Genomic DNA, 21812 nt, shown 5'->3' with positions numbered 1-21812 from the left:
ATCCAGATGTCCGCAGAAACGTAACGATGCGGTGCCACATCTAATTTACAAATTGTGAGAAGCCCTATGTTACGTACGATGCTGTGAATTTGTTTCAGATTCCCAATTTAATTATACGAGCTGTAAACTGTTCACTTATTATAATCGAAAGATTTTATTCAGATGAAACCCATTCTGTTAGAATACTGTAATGATTTAAATAGCTAAATCGTAAGTCTAAACTCCCAACTTTTATTGATAATACTCTAGTGGTGAGATGTCTCTTACGGTCGAATTACACTGTAAAACAACTTTTTTATTTTTTATAAAAGTAATTTTATTTTACGCTATACTCGAGTATTTCAACGATATCTACAAAAGTTTGACCGTGGTCCTAGCCTTTAAAATATATTTGTCAAAGATCTTTGATAGTACAATAGGTGTCTTTGCGGAAGAGTTCACATTTTTTTGCCGTAACCACAGACAATGTCGTCTCTTCAAAAATATTAGCTATTTTCTAAATGAAAGATAAACTAATTTTTCGGATATTCTTAAGCGGGAATATTCCTTAAGGTCCAGTTTTCCCGCAAATCGTTACCTACTTTCACCCTTCATAACAGAACACGGCAGCTCGGTAAGGTTCGCTGGACAGCCACAGCCGTAGACACGTGACCGCAACGCAAGCCTTGGGCGAGTCTACATTATAACTAGACCTACGACGCTTTCCTTCCTGCTTGTCTCTTCAACTCCAGCGGTCGTAGAGTGAAGACGTGTGAGAGGATCAGAGATTAGAGATGGCTGAAAATCAGGAGTATGAGATGGGAAATGGAGAGTATCAGCAGGACGGTGGTGAACAGAAATTCCAGTCTGACGAACAGCAGCAACAGCAACAAGTTAATGGTGAAGGAGAAGGAACAAATGAGGCTGGCGGAGGTGGTGGTGATGCGCCAGCAGACAGCGGTAGCGCGGAAGCACCAGGAAGAGACGACGACAGGTAATTCAATGACAATTAAATCTTTATAACTTTTCTTCATAAGTTTCAGGTGATTTTTTTTTTTTTATTTTTGTCGCCGTAAGAAATTTTCCGGTTTGAACTTCGGTTTTATTGTTCCAACGGGAAGGGGTTGGGCAAATATTGAATTAAGAGGTCAGTGTGTAATGAAATTGAATTTGAGAGTAATTGCTATGTCGTTACTACTAAAAGTGGAACAGGACGGCCTCGCGTACTTCATTACCGTTGCTGAATAACTGTAATGGCGGTTGCGGATAAGGAGGCGCCATGTTGTAGCTGGCGCGCACATTTGGAAGTTTTGTTTTTTCACTCCTTAGGATGCTGAACTAGGAAATTGAGTTTGCGGGGATGTTTTTTTTTTTTTTTTTTTTTTTTTTTTTTTTTCTTCACGCATTTGTGAGCATGGCTGAAATGGTTCTAAATAGCTGGTAATATACATTCGGAGAGGGAGCGGCATGGGTGCTTTTGAGGATGCATGTGGGGTGGATATTGTGTAACTTTTCATCATGTTAAGTTTTATGTAAAAGAAAAATATATATATATAAATATCAGCAACTGCAAAAATTCTTTAAGATACGAGTTCCAGCATGTTTTGCAATTGTAAAGTGGCGCACGTGTGTTAAGTTTGTTCATATTTCTCATAAAGGACTTGTGCAGTTACATTTCGTGCTTTCATTCCAAGATCCATGGTAGTTTAAGTTTTAAGTGTGTGTATAGTTGAGGTCATTTGTAAGAAACTAACTGCTCTTGTATTGCTTGATTATTTTTCAGCTTTTTCGTGATGGTCAGTGTTTCACTATTTCGAGGTGAATTAAGTGTAAAACTCCAATTTTTTAGGTATCATGACGAGCTGTAAGAGTACCTGGTAAAAGTTCGCAATTTCTTGGCATGTTCCAAACGTGCTTCTCACGGTAATTTTTCTACTGTGAGCTCAGTAATGGATAATTGGATGCCTGTTAAGATTGGAGTCCTTTGTTGTTTGTACCCCTATGCTATATATCTGTCGGTTGCAGACTTCGCTATTCTGCATTAAGCACAGTTTTTCTGCTTAGGTCTTCAAATCTTTCGTGTGAAAAACATTTTCAGCCTGTTGAGATTGCAAATTGAACGCATTGCATTATCATGGGTCTTGGACTGTAAAGCCTGAAATATGTAAACATTGCACATCAATAAACATTCCACATTTTTACCTTTCAAAGTTTTGATGCTTATGTAGTGCAATTATACTGGAACTGGTAATTGAGTAAATTAGTGCTAACTATGTTGTGCTTATGGATTTATCAAACCAGATTTTACTTTTTTTCAGATTTAATTTTGATTCTAGCTTTTGAAAAACTAGTAACTTAATTGTTGGCTTCTCAAGAGAATTAAATCTTGCTCAAATGTTGTAATTAGTTTTACAGTTAGATCAGAAGACTGCTTACAGATTCCTGACTCTTGAGAAATTTGGATTCCCAGCAATGGAGTAGTTCGTTCACTATAGTCTTGCTCAGACAGGTTAGATATTAACGTGATGTATGAAGATTTCTGTGAACTAACCTGCCTTCCTTTCCTCCAGGTCACACACGCTCATAAGGCGAGACGCAAGTTTGCTGCCTGCAGCCTGCTGACCCATGGTATTTATTCCTGGGTTACTTTCTTGTGGTCACTAGTAAAGTGCAGATTTCCATACTGGTCAAACTTAACGCTGTTTGCTTTTGTTTGATTGGCCACATTAAAGTACATGACCATTCTCATCTTTTCTGTACTATTTGCAAGTTCACTTAATTGTTCATGTTAACCTGTTGCATTTGCGGCCATGCCACCCAAGCCTTCATTATAAGTTGTTACAGACATTTTATCAATATTTTCAGATGCCATACGAACTTAGTTACAGTTCAGTTCAGTTTGCTGCAGTTGAATGGGTGCACAGTAAAGTACAACTTAATGTTCATGGCGAAGATTTTCCTTTGAGAGTAAATGCCATGCATTACAATGCTTTTGTTTGATAATTCATAATACTGATTTTTTTTCTCTTTCCAGGAAACTGTTTGTTGGTGGCCTCAGTTGGGAAACAACTGACAGTAAGTACATGACCAAACCAATATTATGTGTAATAGCTTTGGATTTTCACTAAACCATCTTTTTGTTTACAGAGGAACTTAGGGAACACTTCCAAACATATGGTGAGATTGAGAGTATTAATGTAAAGACTGACCCAAGCACTGGTAGGTCAAGAGGGTTTGCCTTCATTGTTTTCTCACAGGCAGAATCAATTGACAAGGTATGAATGTAAACTGTATACTATTCTGTTTCAGTGAATGATGATAACTATTGTCAGTTCTGCTACTGACTTATGTGATGTCACTTTGGCCTCTGATGTTTGTTTATTCTATGTTTTACGTATCAAATTTTGTACACACCTGAAAAGTTGTTTCTCATTGCAGGTATTGAGTGCAGGGGACCACATAATAAATAACAAAAAAGTTGACCCAAAAAAAGCAAAGGCCAGGCATGGGAAGATTTTTGTTGGTGGCCTGGTTCCAGAGCTGTCAGATGATGACATAAAGAACTACTTTGCACAATATGGAACAGTAAGCTATTGTTTCCATGTTTAATATTTTACTGTATTTGTTTGCAGTATTCTAAACAGTGTTTCCTTTCCAGATAGTAGAGGTAGAGATGCCATTTGACAAGACAAAGAACCAGCGAAAAGGTTTCTGCTTTATCACTTTTGAATCTGAACAAGTTGTACAAGAATTGTTAAAATCTCCTAAGCAGAGCATAAATGGAAAAGAGGTACATATTCATTATTTCATGTAACTTAAAATGCATAATGTAAGACATTTTTATTCTGACACTAAGGCTGTTATAGGTTAGGTTGATTTTGGCTTTTTAAAGTGTGCACTACTCTTTAATGACACTTCAGAACTACTAGTAATAAAAGGACATAATGTCTCACCACATGTGCTCAAAACCTTGAGTACTGAGGTGTTAGCTTTGTATATTTGCCACTCAATAGTTTGTGTTGAAAAGTATAGGGAATCGTTCTTTACTGTATACTTAAGAATGTTACCGCTCATTGTGGTTTGGCTGATTACTAAGATAGGCAGGGTGGGAAAATTGCCCTTGAATAAATTTGTGCTAGATACCTGAGAAAATGTACATCACTCTTGTAATTTTTTTAGGTGGATGTTAAAAAAGCGACACCAAAACCAGATGGCATGGGTGGAGTCCGTGGCGGCAGAGGCGGAAGAGGTGGCCGTGGAAGAGGCAGAGGAGGTAGGGGAGCTCAGGTTGGAGGTAAGGGGAACATGTGGTTTCTCAAATTTTTGCTGGAGTTGTGATGATATACCTTAGGACACCGATGAGTTCCGTGATTTACTTACTTGCTGATGACTCCATTTTTCTTTTAGCTAGATGTTCCCCTTTACCTTGTTTTATGCTTCTTTGAATTTGCAGTATTTGCTGATGACTTCAATTAAATCTATTTATTTCCCAGGTTATGGTAGTCAAGGCTGGGGTAACCAGGGAGGTTATGGAGGTTACGGTGGATATGACCAAGGAGGCTATGGAGGTAGGTACAAATAATGGTGTTCTAACCAGAACAGCCAGAGGTGTGACTGTATTTTACTTGAAACTCCTCTTTTGCAGGATATGGCGGGTATGATTATTATGGAAGTGGATACGGAAATTATGGTGGATATGGAGGATATGATTACACACCTTATTCTGGCTATGGAAACTATGGTAACTTTCTTACCAGAAATTTGTCTGCTTGTTATATATTGCTTGTTGCTCTTTTGGGAATTAAGTTCTGTTGGAGTTACTTTCAGACATTAAACATAGTATGGGTGCATGTTGTGGATTACGGCTGTGGCATAAATCTTGCAATAATTAATACATCTTGCTTTTGGGAAAGTCAGTCGGTAATGTTTCTTGTCTAGACATTTTTAAAGGTCTAATTCTTAGATGTCGTTAATGTGATTCTTTCCACTCCAGACTACGGAGGATATGGAAATAGTTATGATGGCGGATACAGTGGTGGAAGAGGTGGTGGACGTGGGAAAGGTATTCAGAATTGACAACTGATTTGATTTGAGTAAATCCTCCCTCGATCACACCTTGTGTAAAATGTTCATGCATTAATACTGTTTTAACAGTAGCTTGCGACGTAAAAGTTGTGGATTGTGCAAGAAATTTGCTTTTTATGCTTGGTATTTGTAGATAGTATATGCAAGTAGTTGCAGGATCAGATTGCTGTTAAAATAGTTAGCTGTTAAAACTCCTCTGGGCAAACTGTACTATTCACATTAGGAACAGTTTTAAATACTCTTATTGGAAAGGGTTTGGTGTAAGTGCCTTTGGGATTTATGCTTCAAAATATATCAATGCTTAACAGCTGTTACGATAGGCCAGTAGATTACTGCTGGACATAAAATGGCATGTGAACTGTTTAGAAATCTGGATAGTGTGTCTTCAGTGTGGTGGTGTGTAAAGAGTGCTGTCAAATATTAAACTTGGATCCAATACAAATATATGGAAGATGATACTATGCTATTATGTTATGTAAGTTGTTGAACAAAAGATGACTGAATGCAAAATTCGGAACTTTTCAATCTAAGAAGCCGTATACATAGCTCAGATTGCAAATTTTGATTTTTTAAATGTTGTCGACAGTTTTGATTTAATGACTGCACATAGTGGCTACATGTTATGGTGTTGAGCTCTTTTTATTAATATTTACTGTTTAATAAACTGAGGTTGGGTATGTATCAGTGAGTTTGGAATAACATGTAAGTCATCCTTGTTGGGATGCTTGGTTGTTTGGATTGTTGGTTTCTTCTATACATTTTCAACCCTTCACATTTCATCTTATATTTTCACCTAATACTATTCTTGGAGTGTGGAATGTGGTGCACGATTGGCGAGAGTGAAAGCTGTTGTATCATTGTCAGTATGAAACCCTGAATAAATTGTGAAGTGGTTAGGTAAGTTGCTTAGTAGTTGCACAAGCCTCATGTGCATGTCTTAAATGTCAAAGCATGTGCCTAAATTGCTTGTAGATTTGAACTAACATGAGTGTGCTGCTGCTGGAGTTTTACCTTGACCCTGAAAAATTTTACCTACTTTTGGTGTAGTCTTCTGAAAGACTTGAGTAGGTACAATAGAATTTAAGTTTGTGGATTGGATCTAATTGTCAGGGTAGCAGCAGCTTCATGCTTATTTTATAATTTGGTTGCTGGGTAAGGGGGATGCAAAGTGAACTTACCAACAAAAAAAAAAATTGGTGTCAGCAAAAGCCTATTGTGGCTTCTGGCAACTCACCCCACTTCTGCTAGTAAAATTAGAATGCCTGTTATGCTCGCTTTCAGATGTAGGCTTAGTTTTCCTGTACAGTATGCTAGATATTTTAGTTTCTGATGGACACTTTAAGTGACCTGCACCACTTCAAGTTTACATTACTGCTTTATCTGAAATAAGTACTTTACATTTATCATTTTAGTATGATTTTAAGAGCAATAACTTGCAATTGAGTGTGCTATTCTAAATTTTGGGAATATTGTTTGTAGTGTAGATTTGATGTGCAGCTCAATTGCAGGGTTATATGGGAGGGTAAGTAACAGGTTTGGGGTTTGATTGTTGCAGGCAGTACAGGTGGTGGTTACAGTGGTGGGAAGCAGAGGGGTGGGAGCCGCCAGACACAGAGACACCAGCCCTATTAAATCGCTCGCTCACACTTGTGTCTTGTGTTTGTCTTGGTAAGTAAAAGTGCAGTAATGTTTAGTTTGGTAGTTTATTTTGCTCCCTCTTTACCTTGATTCGAAAAGATACTAGAATTTCATGTCAGCCTTTGATGTAGTGATATCTGCATTAGTAGTTATATCATACCTAAGCATTTTCTGAATTATAACTTTTAAACCACTGCCTGTATTGTAATTCTCAGTACTAATAATTTCTTTTTGTTTTTTTCAGCAGCAGATTAGTCCTGTATGTGGTCTCATCTTCATTTTACATCATTCCATGAGAAGCTCTGCAGCAGTGCAGTGAAAGCATGTGTGAAAGTGAATGGACTTGTGTGTATAAGTGCAGTTTTTAATAAAAGAACACCAGATGTGTTAATGTATTTAATTTGAACTTTGTACGAAACATTTCATAACAATAGCCCTTGTATTGTCAGTGTTGTCACCATTTAGAATTGGACAAATTTTAATTCATTATGTGGAAGATTTTTTATGTTACCTGTCATTTGATGGGTCTAATTCTTTTTGAGTATGGACAGCAACTGTCTGAATAAAGAAAATTTATGTACAAAAGCTGACCATTTTTTAGTTGCCAATCCTAAGCCCTACCCTTCCCTTCAATCTGAAATTAAAAAATTAACTTCAAAAAAATTCTAAAGTGATGAAAGAAAATTGAAAATTGCTTAAAGGCTGTCTAAGAATTGGAAAGATTTGTAGTGAAGCACTTTGGGTATATTGCTGATGTAAAAGTATGAAATGAAACGTTACTATGAGGGTAATTGAAGCAATGTTATAAAAGTATGGAATGAAACTACTTGAGGGTAATTAAAGCATGTGGTCCTTCATAAAGTAAGAATGAGAATACACAGTAAGCAATTACACGGCCTTTTAAACGGAGAAATGATAGTACAAGGAAATTGCCGTATGCTTCTCGTACGGCCTGCATAATCGAGTAAACTAAATTATATATTTGGAAATGGTTTGAATGTCACACGAACTATAACGCGCAGATGGCGCTGTTATACGGGGGCTACACCGGCTCGGGCAGGGACCACATTTTATGTTGCAATACCGCAAAGCCAGCACGCATCTGTGCATGAACAAGCATCAGAGAGCATAATTTTGATGAGGGATTGGTATACATGCTGTTGAGTATTTATATCAAATTGTGGCCATATAGGCGTTTTTATAACATCGTTTGATCTGAACATGAAAATGTGTTAGTGTATATGCAATTCGGTGATTCAGGTAAGCAATTTGAACGCGGCCATTTCACTGCCTTGCTGGCTACTTTTCAGTAGGGAGAGTAGTATTTCTTTGAAGCTCCGCTTTACGAAGCCTTGATGTGCTGTGTATATATTCTTTACCCGCCAACCGCCATGCCGTGCCCATGCGTTCTATTGTTCCGTCTCTGACCATCGAAGTAGTTTGATAGGTTACGTTGTTGCAGTCGGGTGTGTTTTATTCTTTGACATAAGAAACAGTCAATTGGAACTATAGCGAGCTTCGAAGGACTTGCAGTTTGTGTTAACCTGTATGTCATATTATGTTATAAATCCTCTGTATTCGTAAGCCGCGATATGTTCAATGATCGAAGAAGTTCAAATGTTTTACATTGTGCTTGTTCGCAGGAATCCGTTTGCAGAGTTATTAGTATTTGCGGCGTATAAACCGTCTACGTGATTTAGTTTTCTGTTTACTGCACGGTGAACACAGACATCAGTTGGGAAATGGTCATGGAAGCCGCCCCAAGTCCTCAATGCGTAGGCCGTGAGTTCGTGCGGCAGTACTACACATTGCTTAATAAAGCACCAGCACATCTTCATAGGTAAGATAATGTTCCAGCAATACAAAGCATTCTAAACTGTTGGTTGTTAGCGCAAAAGAATCGTCAACCCACAGATATCTCTCGAATACGTTGTTATTGAAGACTTCTTGGGGTTAGTGTAAGCAGTATCCACGACTTTCGGTTCTAGTGGTTAAACTAGGTAATAACAGCTTTGCCATAAATAGAAGCTGTTCGTATTCAAGATATTTGTGCCTGTCATTTAAATTTTAAATGAAATAGAGAGTAACCCATTTTCCATACTAGTAAACCCATTGACTTCACGTAGATCTTAAAATAAATCCGGTTATGCCGTCTTCTTCGTATTTCTGCAACTGCTAAACGCAGAATTTTGTGCTTGGGAATGATTGATAATACTGGGTGAAGTGCCAGCGTCTGGTTGTTTGTAGTTTTCCAACCATGTTCGTAACTAGCGATTGAACATGTGCATCACAGTAATGTGTGGATTTACTGATAACCTAGCAAACTGTGTAGTTTAGAGATAGGTACAGAAATAGTTGTAGTCGGTACTGCAATTTGGACGCAGAAAACTGGGTTATCTATCCTTGTTTTGTGACAAATCTTTTGTTATTGAGGGTTAAATAAATGTCGCACTGATGTATCTGCTGAAGCCTTGGTACTTGAATTAAGAATCTTGTTAATGTTGGAGTCTTTGTATTGAATGGAAAAGTAACCTTTTTGTTGTAATATTGAAACTTTGAAATAGGTGTCTTTTGTAAATGATGAATGCAGTTCATGTATTTGGAGGTGAAGTGTGTACCACATTTTTGATGCTACATTTTAAGCAGAAGCTCATGTGTTTCCATGTGATCAGTGCCCTCACCTCTGTGACTTTCTTCTTTATATTCTCTAATTATATATTTGGTTAATTGATAGCAGATTTGCCATTTGAAATAAACACACTAACTTGGTAGGTAGTTGTGCCACTTAAAAATTGCAGAAACATTGTGGAGGTTTGAAGAGTGGAGGGAGGTAGACATAACCGTGTATAATAAATAGATAAGTGTCATGTTTCAGTGTCATCCACGATATGGTTTCATGTCTGATGTTTAAAAAACTTTACGTTTACTGGCTGCTTGATCATCAACAAAGTAAGTTCCTTAACACAATAGTTAGTCCTTAGCCACACAGTATTGTCTTTTAAAAAGGTACTGATCCCCAACTAAGTGCAACCTATTTGGTTACTGGGACTTTATCCTCCCTCTCCATTAGTTTTGGTTCTGCAGAACAATAATTCAAAACAGTTATATATCTACACCACAGAAACAATATTTCAACAGTGCATCTGTGTAATTCATTCGGTCTGTAGTTGCATGAGCATTGGTTCAAAACTGGTTGCAGTTGGCTGCTGATTTTCCTAAATTCCTGCAAACTTCAAGTTTCATGTGTGCATAATGTTTCTGCATTGTTGCGTTACATTTTGCACTTGTTTATTATGTCTCATTTCATTTATATCCTGTGTGTCATTTGTGATTTTGATATTTTTTAAATATTTTTTTCTCCTGGTGTTCAGGGAAGGGGCTTTCATGAAGCTTTGTGAGAAAAGATAAATTTAATCAAATGAAGACAAAAAGCAAAAATAATTGTAATTTGATTTAAAAAGGTTCTTATCTTGCAAATTAAAGAAAAAACATTGATTATTAGTAAATTTTATCTTTTAAAAACCACTTTTCGACACTGAATGTATTACAGATATTTGGCATTATGTGGTTTTATTTCCCATATTCAGATAATTACAAAAATTTCTACTACGGTTATCATTGAGTTGTAAACACTTTTGTTGTCTGTGTTCTAGACTGATGAGTATCTGTAATGACTTTCATAGTTCTGAGGACATTAGTGCAGTCCATTTTAGTTTGATCGTAGTTGGGTTTTACTGCCTCATTGACTGTCTTGAATCATTCATTTTCGGTTTCAATGCAAACAATGTAATTATTGTTTGTAATTAAGATTGGTTCCTGCGCTAAAACTGAATTATATAAATGGTGTGTAGGTATGAGGATACTAAATTAAAACAAAAACTGAAATTCTAATATCTAACTTAAAGATGTTGACTTGTAAATTCCTTGTTCTCAGTGTTCAGATTTAACTGAGCAGCAAGTTTCTAATATGTAGCCTTAGTACTTCTGTGGATTGCAATATGCAAGAACAATTGTCTTTATTGTAAACATAGGCTTCCACGTTCATTGTCACAGTCAATAAAATTCTTCTGAGTGTAGGAACGAATGTTCAACTATTAAAAATTCCGTCATTTCGGCGACTTTTGCAAGACGCCTTTCTCAGGGTGTATTGTATTTATTCCAACATCTTGGCAACTGTTGCAAGAATCCACCCTGAGGAAGGTTTCTTGCAATAGTCACCAAAATGTCAGAGTTTTATAGTTGACAATGCGATCCCAAACCCAGAAGAATTTTATTGACAATGCTCTTTAGTATTAAAACACAAGTAATTGTGATGAATGTGACAGATTGTAATAATTTTTCTCTTCAGTTGGCCCATGCTTAAAATGGATGTATTGATTGCTTTAATGGTTCCTCTGAATTGGCCGGAAAAGAAAAGGGCCAACACAATTTAGGGTCACTAACACACTGTATACATGGCATAAATGGTATGTTAAAACTTGCCTGATAACATAGAACACTTCTTTTTTTCTGTTGCACTTAATTGATGTCATAGTGTTTTAACAGAAAGAGAGTAGATTGTAAGATTTGATGGACTGATCTGGAACCTAGCCTGAGGTCTTGGTTAGGTTGAAGGTTGATAGGTTTTTGTTTCTTGGCAAAGTTGGCGAGTGTTAGTAGGTAATCTTAACTGGTGTTGATGTATTGATCTGTAGAATAGCCAGTGTTGTGGGTTAGGTTGAGTCTCTAATTTATCTAGAACTAGAGGGTAAGATTTTTTTAAACTCTCGCTATTTCTGCATTCGGTGTGGGGAATTTTATGCAAACAATATGCTAATCGTTTAGGGACCATTGGGAAAGAAAATCCTCACTTGAACTTTGTTCTGTAAGATATAATATTTGTGATAGTCTGCAAGTAAAAAATACCATCACAAGATATTCATCATCTTAATGTAACCCTTGTTAAATAAAGTGATACTCAAATCTCCTGACATGTGTAAACACATGACCTGGCAAAACCTTGGAAAGTGTATTAACAATAGTCAAATCTTGTATGACTGATAATGGACTTCCACCTACTCTGTAATTAAGGTTATAAGGACCCAATACTCTGTTATTTCTAATGGAAAAACACAAAAACAAATCCAAAATTATATTTCCTATGATCTGTCCTTCAGAGTAGTTATGTTAGTAGTGTGATTAACAAATGATTATCTCTGGACAATTCACAGTACTCCACATAAGGGCCTAAATCATTGTGCTGGAATATATTGATGTCTCAAATGATTTTAACCTGTTTTGGAGAGCCCATGCTCAAAAGAATCTGTTTGGAGTCTTACCAGATATTACAGATACTTTACTCAATTTACGAGTAAATTCACTTGTTTAAAACTGTGAAAAAGGTATTGATGTCCTTGTTGATCAGTAGTTATTGACTCCAAGATAATTATTTGCCCACATCTGTTATACAGCCATATGCAGAGTTTAAACATTTACTGCAAGGGCAGTGCTGCTTCTAACTTGCTTTGCAGCTGGTAAGCAAGTACTGAAAGAAAGAGCAGCAGACTGACTTGTGTGTGTTGAAGAAATGACTCAAAGCATGTTCGTGTCAAATTTCTGATATGAGTAAAGTTGTCATCACTAAAGTTCAATAGATATATGCCATAACCATAGGAATTTTGTCATGGCACGTTATATACAGCCAAAATTACAATGCAAGGTTAAACAAATCTGTCATTGAAATCGTTTTTCAAATATACTGGTGAACTGGAGGTGTCAGTGGAAATTTAAGGAATATTTAATCGAATCAATGTGGCAGAAGTTACCATTCCGAATACCTGTTTTGGCTGTGGACGCTATTGTAATTAAAATAGTTTGGTTAGTCAGTGGTTGGTGCTGTTACTGCCTCGGTCATTTTATTTTTAAATTAAGTGCAAGACTGATTAATCCCCGTTTTTGTGTGCTGTTATTAACCAGTCTTATCTTTTCCATGGCAATGTTCTGGTATAGATTTTATTTCTTTTTTGATTTAGTTGTCTTTATTCATCCAAAGATGGTTTCACAGTGATATAGTTTTTCTCAAGATAATACAGTGCCAATTAATAGGCCAAAATATAAAACATAGCATACATGCTATGCTTTAAGAGTATAGGGCTGGTAGCCTATGCAGATAGGACAGGTGACAAGGTTCTGTAGTAGCCTCTTTCATGTCTACCCACTGTTCTTGGGTCCTCTAAGTAATCTTGAATTCAGTGATATGCATTACTTGTGAAGAACTTTCTAGCTGCCTACGTAAATAAATGTATTTCATTAAACTTTTTCACTTCCTTTTGAAATTATACAATTTTATCCCCAATATAAAATACTCTTGTGTTTTGTTTGTTTTTTGAGGGTAAATGTAATTTCAAACGAGCTCTTGTTCCGTGATTATGAATATAACTATTAGTGCAGTATTTATTAATATCTTGCCTGATGCCACAGAATGGTGTATGTACTCATTTGGTGCAGTAAGGATACCTAATTTTTTAAATAGCTATTATGTGAGACCCCAACCACTACTTTGTTATTGTTGTTATGAGCCTTTCCGCAGTTTAAACACTGTGTTCATGTTTTGTGCCTACAATTTCTCGAAAGGAGTCCCATTGCCAAGAAATAGAATGTGTGTAGGCATAGTATGTCACTCCAAGACATTGTTACGAATTGATGCTAACATCGCAAGATGTAGCATGCTGCTTACATTGTGTTTGCCAATATTTTTGTTTAAACCGTGTTAGCTAACAATGTTTGACCGTAAAAATTTGTATTTGCTACACAATCTGTAGAATTATCTACACTTAAAGTGACACAGTTGCTTTCTCTTTTTATGCTGAAATGCAGGCTGTTCGCTTTCTTTCTGTTTAATGTTAATGTACTATATGGTGCCCAATTGTAAACATTCTTCAGGGTTTTGTTTGCTATCTGTTATAAGAGTTCTGATGTTTTAACAATGACTATGATGTTGCTGTTATTGGCAAAGAGAGCTTTTTCTCCATGTCTTACAGTGTCTGGAAAGTCACGGATATGTATTAAAAACAGAATTGTATGCAATACACTACCCTAAGGAACCCTAATGTTTATATATTTTTGGTCTGACAATTGTTTATTAAAAATTATCATCAGCAGACGTGAACAATCTCCACCTTCTGCACCTTTTTTGCCAAGTAACGCTTGAACGACTCTTTCACTGTCACTATTCTATCTACTGCTTCTACTTGGCACTTCTAGTTTGCTCAGTAGAATTTTATGAGCAACAGTGTAAAAACCCTTGGATATGTTTAAGAAAATGCTTGTAAAACAATTATCCCTATAAAGAGCTTAAAGTGCCAGTGAATTCTGCAGTGGCCAATATTGTACTTCTTCTGCATCTTTCATGAGTGTCTCAATTATTTTTGAGAATGAAGACAGCAGTGAGACTGGTGTGTAGTTCTCTTTGCTTTCTGCATTACCTTTCCTTAGCAAGGGCACAGCTAATGCATTCTCTTGATATTCTGGGAAAACACCTGAATTAAAAGATTAATTTATTATGCTTGTTATTGGGGCTTGTATGCTATCTACGCTTGCCTTCAGAACAGACAGGAATCTCACGTATGCCCACTGACTTCTTATTTTTTAATTGTCGTACTGTCTTCCAAACTTCAAGCTCTGTTGTTAGAAACATCACCATTGTGCTTGCAGTGTAAGTCATTTTGAGTACTACGTGTGTTCTGCAGCTTCTCCTTAATACCAGAGAAATAATCATTTACAATATTTGCTAACTTTTCCAGTTTCTTGTTTTATAAGCTTGGTACACCATAGTATTTGTAAGAGTTGACCAATCCCAGTTGTAAGTATCTGATGTCGTGGTCATAAGATGCCACATTTGTGGTTTTTTGTTGTTTTACATCTCTGAACATTGAAAGCAAAATTGCAGCTACTTAACTTTTCCAGGTTATCCTCAATTAGGAACATGGGTGCACTAGGTAACTGTGATACGACTTTAAAATTATAGAGCACAGCATTCAGTAGTCCTTTTCTTGCAGCTTCTGTTTGGCAAATCTAGATTTTGGCTAGTGCCTAGCCATTATCATTGCACCATTTTATAGTGTCAATGCATGTTCTAATGCGTCAGTCCCCTGTTGCCAAATGAAACCTGCAAGAAAAGGATGACTAACTGCTGTGTTCTATCATTCGAAATACTTAGCTTTTATTTTCTGAATTATATATTGTCATTCAATGATTTTTCTTCCGCTAGCAGTAGTCTCTTGTGTGTTTTGAACCTATGATAATACTCAAGGAAATGTGGATTAGTGCAGGTATTTTGCTAGGAACTGAGAAATTTTAAGTGTCCATGGGAACTTAACAATACCCACAATGATTCATTTATTTTAGTTATCTGTTTGTTGCAGTAGAAATGACTACATTTGAAACATTTTCCATGATTTTTTATTTTTACCATTTTTACAACATTTTTCTTGACGAATAAATCCGCTCCTGTTGTACTTGATTAAACCTTGATTTGGCTAATATCGTAATGACATGGGTTTCAGTATGCAAATCTCATCTTCAGGTGCTGCATAAAACAAGGAAAAACTAAGAAGGTTGCGTTATAAAATTAATATTAAAAAGCGCCCATAAAAATGTGAACACAAAATTATACTTTGATTTCTTACAAGGAAGTTAAAAAACCCTCAAATTTATCAAGTAGCATGTGAGATCCCGTGCAGGTGAGGCAAGGGAATGTTTTTGAGTCAGCCAGTACTGTACTGTGTTAGTTACACGTTCCGTAGAGCATTTGAATGATTCTTTATGGAAATGGTGTGAAATGAGTGTTTACAGGATGTGTGTACATGACTAGTGTCAGCATTAATGAAAACATTATTTCTAGTCATAGCTGTGCAATTACTGGCTACCAGTTTTTAAGTAAAAATTCATCAGTGGAATAGGAGTAGTTGTCCAGGAGAAATATTTTAAATTACATTTAAAACTTTCTTGGTTATATGTAAGATGGTTTATGTTCTGGGGCAAATGATCAAAGATTTTTGTCACTTCATATGAGCTCCTTTCTGAGGCACTGACAGCTTAACAGTGGGCAAATAAAGGTCGTTTTACGTTCAAGTGTTGTAGATATGTGCAGCACTGCTCTTCTGAAACTGTGGTGGATTGTTTTTGATGAATTTCATTAGCAAATATATGTATTTTGACACTACAGTTAAAATGCCTAGCTTCTAAAAAAGGTATGTATGTCATCTGGGGTTAAATTGCATATTATTCTTACTGCTTGCTTTTGTACAATCAGTATGTTTTCCTAAGTAATAATTTACCCAGAAAATTATTCCGTGTGTCATTATTGAGTGGAAATATGCAAAATATGTCAGGAGATGATTGGTTTATTTCCAAGATAAGCAATTATGTGAAGAGCAAAAGAAGCTGAGCTTCATTGTTTCAACTCAGTAGTACGCTCCTTCCAGTTAATCATCAGTGTGTACACCCAAAAATTTGGAGCATTCTACCTTATTTACGGTTTCCTGATGATTTGCTGCATCTGTTTTTGGTATGACTATTTGTTGTACAGAAATGAATGTAATGTTGTTGTTGTTGTTGTTGTTCCCCCCCCCCCCCCCCCCCCCCAAATGTTGGAAGAGTCAGTTTTTAGAGAACCACTTAATAATATGGAAATTGTAATTTACCAACTCTTCAGTTGCTTTCTCTCAAATGGGATGTATTATAACACTAGTCTCACTGGCTAAAACTACAAATTTTGCGTGCTGAATGTTGAGTGGAAGGTCATTCAAATATATAAAAGTAAAGGAGTGGACCCCCCCCCCCCTTTTCCCCCTCTCCCTCCAGTTCCTAAAATTTTCCACCTTTCTGACATTGTCTGAACTGCAAAGATTCGCATGGCACTCTGTTGACTAGTCTTGCTGGGCTTCTGCAATATGCAGTGGACAGGGCACGTACATTTTAAGCTTCTTTTGAGGTTCACAGATAGGCATTCTACGGATTGTGTGTCACCATTGTAATGTTAGCCCATGTCTCGTATGTAGTAGTTCTGGTTGTGTCATAGGTTACATTAAGCAGGCAGTGTGTGCCTCTTTGTTGCTGCTTTCCTGCTTTTTCGGTTCAGCCCATTTTATCCGGTGTGATACTGGTTGACTCGGACAACTTTTTATGTCTCACCCACATTGCAGCTCGCATGCTACTTGATAAATTTGTTGGACTTTCTTTATATGACTGGTATGATATTCTTGTATGCAATCAAGATATAACATGATATTCACATTTTTATGAGTCCTTTTTGGTGTTGATTAATTTTATGGAAATTCCTTTCAGTTTTCCTTGTTTTTTTGTTGCTTCTTCAAACGGTTAATATCCTGAAACTTGGGTCATGTGTACAATTCACTCGTGGAAAAGTTTTGGCTGCAGTCATGAACATTCCGCAAATAGTACATTTTTTGCAACACTTGCTGTACATTATATAAGCCATATTGTCTATTTTTCATTAATAGAGCTTGTTAAGGCAATGTACAAAACTGTCTGTCTACAATCATAGGAAGCACCCTTTCTGACAAATGCAAAGAATTTGTTACAGGCTGTAATTATCAATGATCTGTGCTATGAGTAAAAGGGAAAGTAAATATAATAGATATTAATGACGAGCATACTGCAGAGAACACGACTCACTGATATGTAGGTTGCTATATGAAGGCTACATTGGAATGTATAAAAGCAGAGGATGGAAGAATTTGTTAGGAGAGGACGTATACAGAAAGTTTCACTCAAGGAACTGTTGGGACCTTGCTGTCCATATTGTCTATAATTGATGTGACAGACTATATTTATAGTAACCTTAGACTTTTGTGGATGATGCAGTGATATGTAATGAAGTACTGTCTGAAAAAAATCTGCACAAATAGGCAGTCTGATCTTGAACAGAATTCTAAGTGGCACAAATATTGACATTTTGCTTTTAATGTTCACAAATGTAAAATTGTGCACATCAAAAACTACAAAAATTTGACATTTTAAGACTGAGATATCAGTTAATCACAGTTGGAATTGATCAACTTGTACAAATACTAGGGTGTAACGGTTTGTGGAGGTTATGAAGTAGAATGACCATGAAGGCCCAGTAGTTAGTAACACAGGTGGCAGACATATGTTGATTAGTGGAGAAAGCATCACAGAGATGCTGAAAGACCTGAACTAGCTGACGCTTGAATAATAATATGAAGCTATTCCTGTGAGTTGTGTGTTTCTTCCTAAATTGATGGTTGCAGTGGAATTTGAATGGATGTCGCTCACATTTGGAAGAATTGCAGCTCCTGGTCCAGGAGAAACCATCCTGCATTTACTTACAAGAAACACATCATAAAGTCACTGACACACCTGCATTGTGGAGCTACCACGCATACTGGAAGGACGATACTAATGGAGACAGGACTAATGTTGGAGTGCCTGGCAGGCAGATGGCACTCCTCTTCTGTCCTGTACCTTACCCCTAATGGTGCTTTGGATGCAGACGCACTGTCAGGCCTCTTCTGGGCACTCCCGTGCACATTCCTCCTTGTGGGAGACTTCAATGCACAGAATGTGCTGTGGGGCTCGGCTACTACTTGCTCCAGGGGTTGGACGATTAAGTGACTTGTCCATTCTGAGACTGGTTTCAGGCTCTCATAAGCCCATCCTCAGGTGTCGCAACTGTGCTGTGGCGCCCGAGCCCAGGGTGGATGTGTACTACAGTATCTGCCTTCTGAACATTGGCCAGATGACACACTTTTCCACGGCTACAGGTTTTTTTTTCAGCCATTGATCTTTGATTTTGTTCCCAGCAGTTGCAGACTCAGTTCAGTGGGGATTGGCTCCAGATTTACGTTCTAGTGACCACTTCCCATTGTGGATCTGTCTGCCGACTAGCGTGATAGCTGACAGGAGACCACACAGATGTATGATACAAAGGGCAAATCGGTTGCACCAGAGTCAACAGGCTATTTTTGAATAACAGGATAGTGCACAGAAGATGGTGGCCCATATCACTTGAGTCCCAGTGGGCTGCTGCAGAGTCCATCCCCTGGTCTAGTGACCACCTCAGAAGATGGCCTGTACCTTGGTGGAATGACGACTGTCGATTGGCAATCAGGTCTAGATGAACAGCTTTGCGGAACTTCAAGCACTGTTCAATGACAGAAAATCTTCATGTTTTCAGATCTGCGAGAGCACGTGTAAGGCGAGTGATGAAAGAATGGAAGAGGGCTTCCTGGAGGGAATTCACAACTTCCATTAATCAGTCCACTTCCACAGCGCAAGTTTGGGAATCAATAAGACCGATTTCAGGCAATGGTAGTACATGTTTCCTGCAGCCTTGTCAAGTAATGGGTGTCTTGGTGGGCACGCCAGAAGACATGGCTCAGGTTTTAGATGAACACGTCTTTACTGTTACTATGTCATCCAGACAAGCTCCTGCTTTTAACGTGTTCCGTAGGACTGCAGAGATGAGGAAGCTCAATTTCTTCCCGCATAATGAGGAAGTCTACAGCTTTCCATTCTCCATGTGGGAACTGGAGTCAGCTTTGTCTGCAGCTAGAGAAACTGCTCCAGGCCCTGATTAGATCAATTATGCCATACTTCGTCATCTGTGCCCTGAAGCGAAAAGACTGCTCTTGTTTTGTTTCAATAAGATCTGGTTTGGTGGACAGTACCCTACAACTTGAAAGTAGGCAATATTGATTCCTTTCTGGAAACCGGGCAGGGACCTTAGCGCCCCTAACAGTTCCCGAAGTGTAACACTTACCAGTCGTATGGGTAAGACTCTTGAACGCGTAGTCAACTGTCGCCTCGTCTGGCTGCTCAGAATCCCAAGGTCACCTGAGATGCTCCCATTGGAGTTTCAGGTGCTACTGTTCCCCTTTTGACAAGTTACCTGGTGGCGATGATGCAGGGGTCCATCTTATGCCGAAATCATTTGGTTTGTGTGTTCTTTGGCCTCAAAAAAGCATGTTGCACTACTTGGCGTACAACTTCCTTCGCCAACTTCATGAATTGGGACTACATGAACGTTTTGATATCACATTGACGATGCCATGTCTGACTGCTGTGTTCAGGAGAATGGGGCCCTCCAGGGCAGTGTCCTGTGTCATTGTTTGCCATTGCTTTCAGTGGCATTTCCTCTGCAGTCAGGAGCCCTGTCAAATGCTCTTTGTTTGTGGATTACTTTGCAATCTTTTACTCTTCCTGACACTTGTGCGGTTTTTGGGTTTATTATTTGACTCGAAATTAACTTGGCTCCCACACCTGAAAGATCAATGAACAGAGGGCTTCCAGTCATTAAATATTTTGAAATGCTTCAGTGGAAAAACATGAGGAGCTGACAGATTCCGCCTCCTGCAATTTTATCGGGCATTTATTCAATCGCGCTTAGATTATGGTAGCATGATTATGGATTGGCCCGTCCTTCCTACCTCAGGATGTTAAGACGTGCTCCACCATGAGGGTTCAGGAATCAGCCCCACATGACCAAGCCGTTCAGGATACGTGCTACAGACTGTCTCAAAGATCTGGATCTCTTAGGCATTAAAATGCACAGCGAGGGATGGAACACATTCTTGCCTTGATTTGGCGATTTTAAGCTTGACACAGTACAAGAAAACTTGTACTTCAGATTTTGTTTTTACAATTTTCTTTTTGTCAATTTTATGTACATACCACAGTTTTATTGTTGTTTATGGAGGTGGATGCCAGCAAGAGAATGCTCTTGGTTGTTCTGGTGTTTTCCCTGATAGAGTTTTTAAAGTGAATCTCCCGGAACAGTTTACAAATTATTATGCGGAATTACATGCATTCTGATGGCACAGGAGAGGATTCAGTCATCACCGTACAATGTTTCTGTTCTGTTCTGTCTCTTAGTGCACTGCAAGCATTTCACCATATGTATGCAGTAGACCCGCTGATTCAGCTTGTCCATGACTCCTTACAGAGGCTCCAACACCGTGGCAAGGTGGTGTTCTTTTGCTGGGTACCTGGCCACATTGGGATACTGGGCAATGACATAGCTGCCAAGGAAGCATGTTGGGATGGTGCTCTCCATCAATGTCCCATCCTGTTGCACACCATCATCTCATTTTCTGACAGTTGCATCATGTGTCTGTGGGAGACTGAATGGTTGCAGCTGACAGACAACAAACTGCGATTGCGCAAATCAACTACAAAGGCTTGACGGACTTCATGTCAGCCTCACCGCTGGAAGGAGGTTCTGCTTACCAGACTGCGCATTGGGCATAGCCCTTTAACACATGGCTTCCTCCTCCACTCGGATGATCCACCAATTTGTGAAGTTTGTGGCATGCTGCTTTCCGTTCAGCATATTGGGACTACATGTGTCCTTTGTACTGATCTTAAGGCAGCCCTCAGTCTCGATGAAAAGACGTGCCCACCATCCTTTCGGATACCGATTTCAGTGTTACCAGGGTGGTGAAATTTTGTGAACTGTCAGGCTTCATCCTTAAATTGGTGGGAAAAGGCGGCATACTTACGCACATTTGGGAACAGCCTTCATCTCCACCCATGAGATTAGCATGCTGACTTTTCGTCAGGGCACTGATGAACATGATGTCGATCACCCCCCAACCCAAATAATAATAATAATAATAATAATAATAATACTAGCAGTAGTAGTAGTAGTAGTAGTAGTAGTAGTAGTAGTAGTAATCATCATCAATAATACACTCCCCCTCCAGACTTTTTCAGCCTGAAAGGTATTATACTATGGTAACAATTTCTGCGACTGTGTGGGCTGCAGATTAATTGACTTGCACCATAGGGTGGTGGGGTGTCGGGTTTCGCTGGATAGGTCAAGAGTCCACTACACCCAGCAGTCGGCTACATGGGTAGCAGGGGCGGCTGTGTGGCGTGGACTGGGCGGTTTTTTTAGGTTAGATGGCCTCGGGCAAGTACAGAAAGGGCAATAGCCTCAAAGGGTGCGGGTCAAAGTCAGGACATGCGGGGACCAAGCAGCAATCGGTATTGTAATTGTAAACTGTCGAAGCTGCGTTGTTGAACTTAAATCGCAGATAGAAAGCACCGAAGCTGAAATCGTTATAGGTACGGAAAGCTGGCTGAAG

The 21812-nt window shown here is 38.3% G+C and overlaps 2 protein-coding genes across 11 annotated transcripts in view; both read left to right on the top strand.

The window, feature by feature from the left end:
• Nucleotides 1–706: 706 nt before the first annotated feature.
• Nucleotides 707–7287, top strand: LOC124605607 (RNA-binding protein squid). Of its 8 annotated transcripts, none has more exons than XM_047137417.1 (11): nt 707–973; nt 3014–3054; nt 3127–3254; nt 3418–3564; nt 3638–3769; nt 4159–4273; nt 4473–4547; nt 4625–4720; nt 4973–5041; nt 6620–6732; nt 6950–7287. In XM_047137417.1, exons 1-10 carry the CDS (start codon nt 774–776, stop codon nt 6694–6696), a joined length of 1080 nt encoding a protein of 359 aa, XP_046993373.1. In that variant the 5' UTR covers nt 707–773; the 3' UTR covers nt 6697–6732; nt 6950–7287. The 8 variants fall into 8 exon arrangements, with proteins under 8 accessions (XP_046993373.1, XP_046993363.1, XP_046993382.1 ...); XM_047137407.1 differs by having other exon boundaries at nt 6947–7287; XM_047137426.1 differs by having other exon boundaries at nt 708–973; nt 4159–4252; nt 6947–7287.
• A 515-nt stretch (nt 7288–7802) lies between these two features.
• The window catches only part of LOC124605589 (ras GTPase-activating protein-binding protein 1), a 146378-nt gene continuing 132368 nt past the window's right edge, over nt 7803–21812 (top strand). Inside the window, exons 1-2 of one of the 3 annotated variants that reach the window (XM_047137387.1) lie at nt 7803–7962; nt 8346–8542. In XM_047137387.1, coding sequence (XP_046993343.1) covers nt 8445–8542 — 98 coding nt within the window. In that variant the 5' untranslated portion in view covers nt 7803–7962; nt 8346–8444. Of the gene's footprint in view, nt 7963–8076; nt 8249–8345; nt 8543–21812 lie in introns of those variants that run through there. The other 2 variants (XM_047137396.1, XM_047137380.1) reach the window with 2 other exon arrangements.

Source organism: Schistocerca americana, chromosome 1 (assembly GCF_021461395.2).
Source record: "Schistocerca americana isolate TAMUIC-IGC-003095 chromosome 1, iqSchAmer2.1, whole genome shotgun sequence".
NCBI classification, from domain to species: domain Eukaryota; kingdom Metazoa; phylum Arthropoda; class Insecta; order Orthoptera; family Acrididae; genus Schistocerca; species Schistocerca americana.
This window is presented reverse-complemented; position numbering and strand designations above follow the sequence as displayed.

Excerpts from the sequence above, each read along its gene's own strand:
- LOC124605607 (XM_047137417.1), top strand. The coding sequence starts at position 774 with ATGGCTGAAAATCAGGAGTATGAGATGGGAAATGGAGAGTATCAGCAG. Across the intron at positions 3,255-3,417 it reads AGGCAGAATCAATTGACAAG|GTATTGAGTGCAGGGGACCA; the intron begins GTATGAATGTAA and ends TTCTCATTGCAG. Across the intron at positions 4,274-4,472 it reads TAGGGGAGCTCAGGTTGGAG|GTTATGGTAGTCAAGGCTGG; the intron begins GTAAGGGGAACA and ends TTTATTTCCCAG.